The sequence below is a fragment of the Anser anser genome (genome assembly GCF_964211835.1).
Source record: "Anser anser genome assembly, chromosome: 5".
Lineage (NCBI taxonomy): Eukaryota > Metazoa > Chordata > Aves > Anseriformes > Anatidae > Anser > Anser anser.
Genome location: NC_139725.1, coordinates 30,991,655 through 31,006,021, shown reverse-complemented (window position 1 = coordinate 31,006,021; position 14,367 = coordinate 30,991,655). Strand labels below are relative to the sequence as shown.

General features: G+C 36.4%; 1 protein-coding gene across 17 annotated transcripts in view; it reads right to left on the bottom strand.

Annotated features, from left to right (window-relative positions):
• Positions 1-14,367, bottom strand: part of SIPA1L1 (signal induced proliferation associated 1 like 1) — a 205,527-nt gene that overhangs the window by 43,371 nt on the left and 147,789 nt on the right. For all 17 annotated transcript variants that reach the window (XM_083839245.1, XM_083839247.1, XM_083839246.1 and 14 more), the window contains 4 exons: positions 13,262-13,436; positions 5,321-5,424; positions 3,708-3,865; positions 73-649 (listed from right to left, as the gene is read on the bottom strand). In XM_083839245.1, the coding sequence (XP_083695371.1) occupies positions 73-649; positions 3,708-3,865; positions 5,321-5,424; positions 13,262-13,436 (1,014 nt within the window). The remainder of the gene's footprint in view (positions 1-72; positions 650-3,707; positions 3,866-5,320; positions 5,425-13,261; positions 13,437-14,367) is intronic.

Below are 14,367 nucleotides of genomic sequence, written 5' to 3'. Positions count from 1 at the left end.
GAAGCCTTACACGGTGGTGGGGTCAGAAGAGCAAGCAAAGAAGAGGAATCAAACAAGAGAACAAATTCTAACCTCCAGCCTTTTGACGATCTCTTTGATGTCATCAATGTTGCTGATGAAGCTCTCCAAAGAAACACATTCACCTCTCTCATAGAATATTTTGATATTTGTGTCTGTTGAAGTCCACCCTATCACATCCCGACAGGAGCAATTAAACACCACGCTTTTTGTGTCCTGTTCAATGAGGACTACAAACTCATTAGAGATGCCTAGGAGACAGTCTATTTCCATACCCTTGCTGTAATCTTTTGCATGGACACTCCAAACAATAGCACCAGAACTATAGATCTCTGCTCCTGGATAAGGCTTGGACTTCTCTTTCTTTTTTGAAGCGAGCGAGATGAAGGGAAACTTGCCAGAAGGGTCAATAGGTGTATTGGTGACATTCTTCTCTGCCAAGTCTTTCAAGTATTCTTGACGGGTCCTGGTGGCCATCGCACGAAACTTTTCTGATTTGTGAGCAGCATTCTCTGCATTAATGACTTTGGCTAGTAAGAAGTCCCTGAACACATTTGATTTAGGAAACGTGACACCTTTTGGAATAGGTGGTCCAAAGGATGGTACATCTCTGGATCTTGTCACAGCAACACTAAAAGAAATACAGGAATAAGGAAGAAGCAGAGTGTTTTCAGTATATGCAAATTCAGCATTTTTTGAATAAATAAAATGGATTCCCTTTTTTCCTTGACCCCTTGATGTTTTTCTCCTTTTCCCAGCAATATGCCTATATTTACATTTTAATCTTGCCAGTGCAGAGACCATGTCCCTCACTGTATGAATAGAGAACCAATTATTTCTTCCTCTAAGAACTTTCTGAGTCATTCTCAGCACCACAGCTTAAAGAGAACTTGAAATGCAAAAACCTGCTTTTGTCATAACATAGTCAGTCAGGTACTGTAGTTCTGATTTTTGTTTCTTTTTGTTATAACCAGCATATTTCTGACATACTCTATTATTCTAGCTTATAATTTAGGCACCTAAATTGCTGAAAGGCTCATCTGAAAGGCTTATTCATTCAGCAGTCTCTCCTAAGTAGAGATCACCAACTGTGCTGCAACAACTTTGTAGAAAAGTACGCCAACCATTCAGACCTGATTTACCACATCCAGAACTTAATATAAAGCAGCAATAACTAATTTTGGCCAAAATATCACGGTAATGTAGTTTAATAAAGAAAAAAACATGAAAGTATACTAAAAGTGTATGTGGTCGTTAACTTGGAAGGCTGACTAGTGTTAGTTTTACACTTTATTCTAACCTGAGTCTTTCAACACAATTAAGAAAATTTCCCCAAAATCAACAACTGAGATTGCAGAAACACTAGCCAAGTATTTGAGGGGAGGGGAATGGATGGGGATCACCCAAATCTTGGTTTTGATTTTAATTTATTGGGTTTTAATTATTTTTTTCTGGCAACAGATACTCAAAGATGCCATAGACCACCATATTTCCTTCAAACATATGCCATATATACATATATAAAGTATGCAACATGGAGTGCCCATGATGCAACTATCTGGCTCTTGATGATCTTCAATGGTCCTAAAGAGTCTGTCGTTAAGAGATACGAGCCTAAGCTTTAAACACAATTAACTGAATTTAATGAAAAACTACCAGTGACATTTTCTTTGATTAGGTTTTCAATATCATGAACCACAGGGATAAGACTTTAATCTTTAACATATGCTAGAGAAGTTTTAAAATGTGAATGATGTTGACGGAGAAGCCAGACTTTTGAAATACTGTTTATCTTAGCTGGGAAGGAGAATCACTGGCCAAGACAGTGCTTGATTTTATTCCTTTTATGTAGTTTTTAATATAAATTCCAGTACAATTTTATTCTATATGGCTTCCTGTTTTGTCTAGAATTATGAATCTATGAAACTGTTCCAAATAATCCACCGAAAAGAGGTCAAACTTGCTTTGAAAAGTTTCCTAGAAAAACTTTTCATGATGGAATTCTATAAATTTAAATCAAGTGTTCACACTGAGGGGGTGGGGAGGAGAGGAGAAAGGATTTTAGTCTTAAAAGACAGTACACAAAACACACAATGTGCAGACTCCAGCATCAATCTGGTCTGCACACAAGCCTGAAGACCAATGTGCATGCGTAAAATTGCAGGATTGACACTTAGCACCTAGCCAATTTTTAAATGAACACAGACACACTTAGAGCTTTTTTTTCCAGCTCCCACCCCTTAAAATCTAAATCTGTAGTGTCACTGCATCACTAAAGCTGAAGTTTTCATATAATTTTATTCACTATATATTATTCACTAATAGTAATCAACCACGTTCTAGCCCTTACAGTTGTGAATACTTGAAAAACAAATACAAGAGATTCAAAAGCCTGAAGACTAGAAGAACCCATGATATATTTAGATTTATTACAGTATAAAGAGTATAAATCTTTAGCATGCTTTTTATAATGAAAAAAATTAAAGTGAGTCATACTATCTAAAACAGTAACTGAAAACAAATCTGTAAATACACAAGTTCAGATGGAAAATATATTTGTAGTGGAGGGATTTCCTACTTTCCCTTTCCTTCAAAATCATTTTGCCTTTTTTTTTTTTTTTCTGAAATGTCTGAAAGTTTAAGAACAGGCTATGTCCACATAAACTAAATAGCAGTTTGTCTTCAGAAGTACAACACAAAATGAGAGTTTTGAGTGAACTTAAAACTCTAGTACCCCAACTGCTATGGTTCTCCATTTCTGGGTTTTTAGTAGAAAGGGTCAGGAAACAACGTGAAGATTAAGAAACATCTATCTAGTTATATACAGTCAACAACCTGCCTTAAAATGAGTATCAACATAAACATGCCTAACTCCAGGAAAGTTAAATACATGTACAAAGTACAGCACTGATTCCAGTACTGTTGCATGAGGGTGTTACCAGAAACTGTTGGGAAGGGAAAACCTTCAAACTCCACTGTATCTATTTGAGATGGTATGTTCATGTTCTTCAAAGACACTGCAGTCAACTGCTTTTGCTCTTCCTTTACATAAGCGCTTGACTGAATTAAACACTTGGCCTTAGAATTAACCTATGTTTACTGAAATACAGACGTTCACCTATCTCATTTCAAGACAACTGGTCTAAACCCATTACTCTGACACTTCATATTATAAATAAAATAATAATAATTAAGAATTTGCTGAGATTAATCAGTATTTTAAAATAAAAATACAGCAAGAGTTCTGGATGTAGCAAAGGTAAAGAGTTCCAATTACATTAAAAGAGCATTATTTCTACGCTTAGTTTAGTTAAAAAATTTACACCAAGTAGGAATCTTATCTTGCAATACTTCATTGTATGTTGCTACCAATTAGCATTTTCTATTTTAATCTTAAGAACTTGAAGGTTACAGTAAGATTTTTTGCTGCATAATGCTCTATGGAAGAGTATTATTTTTTTTTTGGACAGAAGTAAAGTAAGTAATAGGTATTTCAGACAAAACGTTACCAAAAAACTAGCTTCTTATTGAAGGGTTAGTCATACTTTTTCCCCACTGTCTTCATTTCAAAAAAAGGCACAAACTCAGATGCCTAAGTTACCTGAACAAAAAGTGAATTCATAAAAATAAAAAACTACACCTCCATTTACACTCAATTCCATGTTTTCAGTGAAACTAGTGACAGCTACCTGTAACAAACGCTGTCAGTACAGGGACCGTGTACTCTCACAATGACAAAGACATGCTGGAAGTGGGATCGAATGTTCTTTGGGCTGAATGGCTGTGCTCCAGGTTCCTGGAAAACTATTGTCACAATATCGTTTCCAATGTGTCGTTTTCTCAGAAGCTTAAAAAGAAACCACAGGTTAAATAAGTCTTCTCACATTTTTTCAATTATTTCTCATTATTTTCAATTACTATTGTTCAATTTTACATTTCAAGCTGAAAACCAAAACAGATAAGGATTTACATGCTAAGTAACAGAATGTTAGTTATTTATCTAACAAACTTCATGGGCATGGGCATTTATTTTCATAACAGTTTCATTTCTACATCTAATATATAGGAAGAGGAAAGTTTAATATAAGTAAAAATGAGAAAAACAACAAACACCTGCTAGTATGTAATCAGTCATCAATCAGTGATAGACAGAAGCTGGAAAACATTCCCTGCTTCACACAATTTCACAAGCCAGAGGTTAGGTTCTAAATCGAGTTGAAAAAAGTTGTCATTGTCCTTAAAACAGTCTATAAAAATTTTCTGATAGGCTTCTTTCAGTAAATCCAAGACTACAGTAAAGATAGATAAAATAGTATAATATTTAGTATACAAAAGCAAGGTAAAAAGAATAACGTGTTATTTATTGTTCTTGAAGGAAATCTCAATTTTACTTGTAGAAACACAAGTTAACAATTTCTAGATTAAAATGGATACACACCATATGCAACAACATGGCCTAATATTTAAAAAGGAAAATAAAATTAACTTTATTCAAATGTATCAGAAGGAGAATTTATGTAAGTGCAATGTAATTATTTAACTTGTAAATTGGTCAGGACACTTGGATTAACATCTCTCTATTCTTATAAAAGGTATCATGAGATCCTTATTGGCCTTTGTTTTTTTTTTCTCTGAAAGGAAAATGTCTCTATTTCTCTCCGTTAATTTGAGACGGTAACATTATTTAACTGCAGTAGTCCAAGTAAAGCACAGAAGAAATGCCATTTTTTATTGTTTTTAAGCAGTCACCGGTTTAGTTTGTCTCTCTCCTTTTACAAGTGCTTCAGAGTAACAAAGCAGGTCAGCCTATATAGCTCTTCATACGTTAAAAATAAAATTAAAAATTAAAATTAAAGCATTTTGTATCATGTCTTCTTTCAAATGGCTATGCAGTGCTGTACCACTCACTCATAACCTCTGATTCCAAACATATTACAGTTCACTGAATGCAATACTTGAAGTATAACTGACGTTGTTGCAGAAGTTAGAAAACTACTTTGTGTACACGGTCCTTTGGACTTAAGGTATGACCTCATATACCAAATGCAAATGTGCTACCGACAATATTAAAGTTTTAGTAAATAATCCATAGCGAAATAGAAAACAGTCCTCTGTAGTAAAATATAGCTATGGTGTACCTACAATGACCTGATTTGCTCATCTTTTGACACAGAGATGGCCAATTTTACTTCCGATCTTTAAGTGCTTCCTTTGCTGGTAACAAATAAAAGTTGTCATAATTATTCATTAGTTCAACCACTTTCCAGATAGAGGAAAAATTGTTAGACATGGTCCACCTTACCTGTTGTTTGTTGTTTGGAGTGTATGGCAACATAGTAGATACATGGAACATGATTTCATAGTCCTTGTAGGTTGTATACAGTGAGTGAGTACCTGTTGAATCAGCTTCAATTAAAGAAAAAAAAGAAAATAAAAGCATTATTTAAAAAAGTTAAAAATCAAGTTTCATTGCTATCAACAAAATCATCAGGCAATATGAGAATTCCTATGCATCCTCAATCCTAGCTTACATGAAAGCAAATAAAAACTCACCCAGAGTTTATTCACCTGCCAAAGCAAAATGACACATAGAGGCAGCATGTATAATTTTTTGTTTACTTTTGTCAGTGATGAACTTGCTAGGAATAGGAAATTTCTATCAGAATATCCTGAAAAAAGCCCATTTAAGCATGAAAAATGATTAACTTATGGAGAAGCACAAACCGTATTTATAAAATGTAGGTGGGTATTAACCTCCACAAACACACATGATTTACATGTGTATAAAAGTACTAAGTTACAGAGTAATGTAATATAATAAAAAAGCATTCCTCACAGTAAATATATTAATTTACATACGATGCAGTTAAATAAAAGCTTCCTACTTTGTGTTAAAGCAATGGGGCAATCTGGGTTCGTTTGGTAGGCCAGTCTGGATCTGCACAGTTAGGAAGTCACTCGCCCATTAGTTCATCTCTACTTTTACACCCTTTGCTGCGCTTCTAAAAATGGGGGGGGGGGGGGGGGGGGGGAGGGGGGCATAAGGGTGGAAACCCAACTCTGACAGTACCTCAGAGACATTAGAGTTCAGAAATGTCACCCAGAAATGGAGAAGTGCTTTTGTAGAGCAGTAAGCCAACAGAACAAACCAACAACCAACTTTCACCTCAGTTCAAAAATACAATGCATTGCGATACTTGGAGGGATTCTTCGGAAACTGTGTGACATAAGCTTATTGATATTCTGGAAAAAACATGTGAGTAGCAAGATGTCATGGTTTTCAGACACCATCCAGCATCTCAGGCTAATCAGAATGAAACTGAACTACGCGGAATGCAAAAAGGACTTGAAAAGAAAGGCAGACAGATACTGGGAATGCATACCATGATCTCATGCGTAACTGGATACTGATGGACATATAATGCACAATATGTGAAAGAACAGAGAGGGTTCTTTTAAACATAAATACCAGGACTCTGAATGAACTGTAATAAGTCAAAAAAAAGCCTTCACTAAAAGCAGTGCTTAATGGAAAAGGAGTAGTCAAAAATGGGGTGTTTGCATGCTTACAGATGATGGTGGAAAATGCTGACAATGAGACTATAATGCTGGTATATTAATCAAAGGTACTCTCACCTGGTTTGGGCTCTGGCCACCCTATTTTAAAAGTTATAGAAGAAATAGAAGGGATCCAGAAACAGGCCACAAAAATAATTATACGTGGATGGAGAGACTTCCATGCGGAGAGAAAATGATAAAAACTGGGATTATGAAGTTTAGGAAGAAAAAAAAGAAGGGGATAATTAAAGTTTACAAAGTGTTGGTTGAAGACAACACTTGGTTACAGACAAATTGGGAACTTTAATTTTTACTTTTTCTATCTTTAAAAAAGACACCCTGAAAAATGTTCCATTAATTTAACAAGTAATACGTTTAAAGCCAAAACAGTAAACACACTCTATTAAACGTAATTGCTGTCTACAGTGCAAAAAGCCAGTTTTCAAATAGAATTTTAAAAATAACTGATTTACATATAGAAAAAAGCATCCTGGTTATCTGAAGTTATATAAACATGTGACTACTTTACATAATGTCAGCTATTTATAACAAAAAAAAAGTTAAGCTGTTAAACACTACACCTTGGAATATTTTACTGGCAGATCATGTTACTAAGGAAATGATAGCTCTGAGGTTTGTGAAGTATTTAGAATACAGTAAAGTGCACTGATTGTTTACCTAGATTTTGAGTATCAGCTTTAACAAAAATTTCTATTTTCCTGTTAAATTCGGAAAAATAAAGGAAGCATTTGTATCAGTTAAAAACTGCAACATCATCCATAAAATTAAATGCAAAAATTTCTACATTAGAGCTGCACAGAGATTTTGCACTTCTAAATCACCTATATTTAATAAAAAGTGAAGAGAAAAAAGTGTTTCTAGATTCTTATCAAAAAACTCAGAAAATGTTTCAAAGGCTCTCTTTTCCAACACTCAACATTACAACTACAAAAAAAACCTAGCTATCTGCTGAATATTTTTTCATGCTAATTACAACAGCATGACAGCTGAAGTGGAATCATTTCTTCTTGCACTCAGTTTGCAGCAGCTTGCATCATCTGCCTGATCATTACAGTGCATGCTGAAGGAGACGGATGCACTTGAAAGTCACCCAAACATCAATGTAACTCCTTACTGCCCCCCCGCCCCATACGCAAATTTGTACAGTTGTACATAAACCTTAATATTTTTATATGCTCTATTTATTAAGGGGGGAGCATGTCAGGAGACAACACCGAATAAAGTAGTTTGACTCATTATTGTAAATGCTACACTAGAACAACACCCATGCGTTTAAGCCAAACTATCAACTTCCAAGAATGGAGTCTGAAGAGGGCTCTTTCTTCATTGTCCGTCCTCCCTCAAGATGAGCAGAAATCCCACAACAGTATTGGTTCTGCAAATTCAGTAAGAAGGCTACACTCCTAGTAATATATTCAATTATTCCAATTATTAAGCAGAACCTCACTGAAGCCACTTGACTTGGCCAGCATGCTCCTAAGCAGCTTTTTAAAACTGTGTGCTAGGAAATTGAATAAAAATCAGTAAGAGTAGAAAATCCATCTCAGTGTTTAGAAGGAAAATATGTTGTGAAGACTTGAAGGTAACAAAAAAAATGATACCAACTGGACAGGAGAAAGAACAGCCATTACTACAAATTGCAGCAGTGCTCACAATTAAGAAGCACAAGAACAAAAGTTTCAGAGCTTTATGTTCTTCCAATTCGCATTTGCTGTTTAAAAGCCCTAGCTTGTTCCTAGTTTCTCCTAGTTATTGGCCCATCTTCAGCCAACACCTGTCAAACCTGCCTCCCTTTCCATTACACACAAGGACTACACCGAGCATTCATGTTTGACTGCTGTAAGAGCCAAGTCACTTTCAGACACTTTTTCTGAATAGTCCTTTATTTTGTAACATACAAACATTTGTGTAGCACAAACACACAAATTCAGATGCCCTGCTCCGCTCCCTCCACCCTCCATGTCATCTTTTTAAGCAATCCAAGAGCTTCTGATCTTTCTCCGTCATTAGTCTCCCAGTGGATGTCTTAGACACAATAACAAATCTTTCTTACATGTGTTTGAAAAGATGTAATATAGCATAAGTTAAGAAGTGCAAGGTAATTATTTCATTAGAAACACTGCAGTTTATTAACAGCCCCCAAACTGAACATCAGCTTGAAATCCATACATTCCCTAAATTCTTAATCTGTTTAATATTCTATGCTGTTTTAATACTGTAATGTCTTAACCAAGAATTCATATAATATAAACACCTAATCCAGAAACTTATCATTAGTAGCTAAATTGCTCATCTCATCAGATAGATTTTTAATTAATATAAGTTGTAAGAGAGTTTATGATCTCTATTTCCTGCACCAACCACTCAGTGGCTCTGCTGAACACACAGGCCGGGTTACCAGGCCCTGCATTACCTGATTTCATTTACTAATTTAAAGTATTGAGAAATAAGACTGAGTGAGGGGGAAGGGAAATAACGCATGTATGACAACTGGAAAACAAAGTCAAATGACTGAAGTTATAATTTCAAAGATTGCTGTGGTATTTACTACTTTAAAGTGATGCCTATAAACTTCCTAGCAACTGTGGGAGTGATGACTTTTTCAAGCTCTATTTCCTATCCGAAGTCTGCAGGCTGCCAGGAGATAGACTGCTTCCCCTCTGGTAATGCTCAAAACACAAACAAAACTTTAAAAGTAGCAGTTCTTTTCCACTGTTGCACTGGCGAAGCTCCAAAGCTAAAGCCCTTGACGGATCCAGTATACTTAAATAGGCTTTCCGTTAATAGGATGCATGAGATTCCTTCTTTTAAAAATTGGCTCAGTTACGGATACTTACCAATTAGGCCCCTAATTCTAAAAATTTCTAAGAACAACTGTTCTGAAATTGCCTTTTGCTATAGTGAAATTACCAAATTTGCATAAAATACAGAAGTCTTGTGAGTATTTCCACAGTAGATATACAAATCAGCTTCTCTCCACACTTAGAAAGTCTTCCATCCCGTCTCACATCATGCGTCTGCTTTTTCTGTTTTGCAAAGTATTGCCAAAGGTACAGAAACTAGCAAAGCTTCATAGCTCTGACCTTTCTTGCAAGCTGATGAACAGACATCTGTTTTTAAGAGCATCTTTGCAACCAGCTGTGCTGGCATGGAACAATTTTCATTCAGGAAAATTTCCTGAATAATGAGAACACAGGAACTATTTCATGATGGTGGTCTCCAGCAACACAAGAGCACAGAGCTGGAAAAGGGAGAAGGTGCGGGCCTCTATATACCATAGCAATTACAACAAAACCCCATAAACCCAAGTCATGGCAAAACCACAGCCTCTTCCTGCACAGGCTTTGTGTCAGGACCAGGGCAGAAAAGCCAGGTTACTTAATTACAGTAACTATTAAATACATCTTGCCTGTATGCAGTCTGCTGTTTGCCTATTCCCCATGTGTAAGATTCAGCTGTTATGGCCATCTCTGGACGTTAGCATTTTGCCTATCGCCACCTTTCAGGATCAAGAAGCAGAGGCAAGAGAACCAGTCCTCAGTCTCTTCCCCAGTGGAGAACGCAGATGTTTGGAGAGGCAGCAGGAGAAAAGAAGAGGTCTGCAATAACATGGGTTGCCCACACCTCAACACACAGCTGTTTTTGAACAGGAGGAAACTCAAGCTCCTCAGCCACCTGCGAGTCCCAGGAGCAGCGTACAGCGCCTGCTCCAAGGCTCCAGCAACCTCACAATGAGCAGCAGGATGCATGGCCTCAGGACTGCAGGATAGCAAAGCTCTGACCTACGTTAGAGAGAACCAACAGCTCCCAAAACAGCTACTTCTACTTTTACTGTGAACTTCAGCTCCTCACCAAGGAATTAAAACTCCCAGTGAAACAACACCCCAGTATAAACCTGATTTTAATTACATTCCTGCTTGTTTCATATAGGTGTCCTTATGCTGTTTGGTATGTCTCACAAGGCTTTCTGTACCACTCTCAAGGAGACAGGTTTCTGAGACTGTCACTTAACAAACGTTCCAGCCAAAGAAAGCTTTGCTTTTGTTCCACCATTGGGCAGCTATTCTAAATCTTGTGCTTCCTTCCCCCCCATACTGCTGCTTCTTAATGCTATGTCAAGTTAAATACTCATTCAATTATGGAAACCTCAAAAATCACTTTACTAAGTATGTAGTAGAGGCTGGACACCTTCAGCCAAGCAGATGTTTCTTAATAATCTATGTCTGTGTAAAAAATGCATTAACAGTTCCTGGATGTATCTATCCAAAGAGCTTAGTGTTGTGCCCACAAAACACCTATCTTTTCTTCCACCACTTCCAATCTGTGCTTTGAATGTTGGCACAAAGGAAAACATAGCTCCATTAAGATGAATTACAAAAATCTGTTTCTATTATTCGCATTTGCTGGTATTGAAATATGTTTGTTAAGAACTCATGCATGCTATGTAATCCTCATGTTTCCTCAGTGATCCTGTGGACAACTTAACCCTACAGATTTCAGAAAACTGAGGAGTTCATGAAGTTACAGCTGGTGAGTTCCTGGACAAGAACTTGCAAACCTTGCCTGAAACAAAACTTATGAAACACTTCATGAAAGCAGCAGTTCCCACTTATCTATCATCCCCCTTCCTTTCTGATCACATTTTTAGAACAGGTAGTCTATTGGGTACATAAGCTGCTCAGAAGTGGGAAAAAAACATTAGCTCTCAGCACGGAGTAGAAAAGTTTTACCACAAGAGAGTAAGTCTTAAAACTACGAGAGATTCTGTTAACTCAAAGTGTATATATATGTCCACCCAACAGGTTGTATACTGTAGTACATAACAAAATCAGAACTTGACAAGGCTCCTTCCCCAGGTAAGAAGCAACAAGAAGGAACTAAAATATTACTGGGAAATTCTGCTGTTTGGGAGAGAATTTCAAGTACCTAAGGCAGTTGCAGCTTTCATGGGTATATCCGATCAGATGAATGAACCCTGAATCATACAGCATTTACATGTACTAGAAAACAACTTGTGGACTGTCACCAAAGAAGTTGGTAACAGTCCACAGGTTTTTTGTTTTGTTTTCAGATGTCTTACACTAACTAACTAACAGAAAGGGAAGGCAATATTTTACTGCACCTACTGAGTGTAAGAAGGAGGTCACAATATAAAAGCAGAAGTGATGAAATAATAAATAATACTTTTGGTTTTCTATACACGTTTGATTTTTGACTTGACTTATATTTATAACTGGCAAACTAACACTTCTGGAACAAAAAAGGAAAACCCAACCCTAGAATATATTGTATTACATATCCAGTATAGGCAAGAAACTGTCTGAATCTCATCTGGAATAGCATATGTAATCATAGCCACTAAAACTAAAGAGAATGAATTCAAACTGGGACAAGTGCAGAAGAAGGTTACCAGGTAATACTGCACGTGTCGGGGGAAGTAGGGAAATCCACACCTCCCAAATCAATAAAAGCAACTTGGCTAATTAAGGTTAACATCAGAAAAGCACAGAGGGGAGCTGCAATGTGTAAATGCACTCAAGAAAGTGAAAGTAACAAAGGGTATCATATGAGTATTGCAACAAAAAGAGGTGGCTTAATGGTAAACGTGTGAAGCACGGGTATTAATCTAGGTTTAAAACCATGGGAAGTTTTCTAACCCTCAGAGTAGTAATGCTTAGGCTGATCAAGAACAACATGAGGAGATGGCAACATGATCCCTACAAGAACCAAGCACACAAGATAGAATATTGGAGCAGTAAAGCAGAGCAAGTTACTGAATTTGTCAGAGGAGAACCATGCCAAAAGCAATTTTTGCTGCACTGAAGTTGATGAATGTTGTCTGCTGTCATGACTCAACTCCTTATTTCAATTCCTATGCTGCAAGTGAGCAAAATAGCAAGAGATCTCCATAGGAATTGGTTAGTTCCAATACTCATAGAAAAGGAAGACAGGGCGAAGTTGTCCCTGGAGTATTTTTAAATGGATTTACAAATTGAATAAACTAGCACTAGCTGATAAACAGGTATTTCACAAGCTCAATTCCAAAAACCAAGCATTTTTTCCATAGTTTCTGTCACCTAAAATCATCTTTCCAGTGCATTTCTGTTGCAATGTTTTATGATTAAAACTGTCAAGTACAGTTTTATTTCCATAAATCAGAAAAAAAATCACAGAGGGAAGAATATTTGATAGCAGGAAAAACTGCTTAGAGGAGAACATACATGCAACAGACATTGCATAAAAACAGATCAACTCATCAAGGTGGAATTACATAGATGGGTTCTCAAAACTTTTTTTTTTTTTTTGAGTCAGTTTATTAGCACATTATTAAAAAATTCATTGCATACCAACTGTTTTGATTATTCATTACAATATACTGATAATGGGTTTGAGATGCTGATAACAGCTCCACAGTCTACTGGTTTCATGTTGCAGCTTCAGTGACAATTTCATATGAAATTAGTATAAAAATCCAGTAGTTATCAGCATTGAAAAACCATATGGGTATGGGTTAAATTAAGTGTTTGCTCTGCTTTCGCTTCCAATATTGAACAACTGCCTTCCCATAGCAAAGAGGCTATTTTTAGCAATTCTGTGCAAAAAGTCAATTTGCAACCATATTATGTATTTTGTTCACTTAAGAGAAAAAAAGAAAATGTCTTACTCTTTGTATCCAGCTGAGCACGATACTTTTCAAATCCCTTGAGCCGAACTCGTTCTCCCAAGAGCTGAAGAAACTCTTCAAAGGCTGGTCCTGCTGATTCATTGTTATACATCTCCTCTTCTGTGCTTTGCCCAGCTTTGCAGTACATGATACCCACCTTAAGTTGGTAACTTAACTGCAAAGGGAAAAATACAAAAATCTTGTATGTACGCCAAGTGATATAGCAGCTTATTTACTGAATTCACTTCAGATTTTTTAATTAAACCCTTAATTCACAAAGAAAAAAAATACCCAACCATGAGTCTAATTTCAAATGTTAGTCTAGTTCCAAAAGTTCTCATTATTTTCCACCATGATTGCCTCGACAATGGCATATTTAATCTTAAGATGTAGAATTGCTTTCCAAAGTGAAACAAACATTAATGTTCCTTACTTTCCGGAAGAAGACATCGCAGCTTGCAAATGGTGAATGTCTTACATTGAGCTACATTGCAAGTGTTGGCTGAAAAGCATCAGGAACTTGACTTAGGCTGGTACTGCCGTTACTACACTATACTAAACCTTCCACATGGAAAAGCAGGGCATGGCACTCACTCATTTCTATAACTGGTGATACAATTAACAGTACTTCATTTAGAGAGAAGAAAAAAACTATTCACCTATTAGTGTGCTTAACTATTAACCACGTTTAAATGGTTCAATGACATTCATTGGCCTTCTCTGATTTAAAAAAAAATGCAGTAACAAAACAGCTAAATAATAAAGCGGCATCTAACCATGTGAAAGTAAATTTTTTAATCCATCCACAATTGTGATTCTTCAAAACATACTGTTCCCACTGATAAACACACAAAAAAGGCCACATCTGCATATTTTATGTCTGGACTACAGAAACAGAAGACATAAAAGGAAAAAAAGCAGACCAACAATATTTACTGACAACTCTGTAAACATTTTCACATGCAGAAACTCTGACCAGCAGAGTGCTAAGGAGTGTTTTGGAGACTGTGTCTAATTTCTCTAGTGCGTACCTATTGCACAGTAAATAATCTTTCCTCCTACTTGTCAATTTTTGCAAAGGGTCCATTTAAAAAAAATATTAAGCA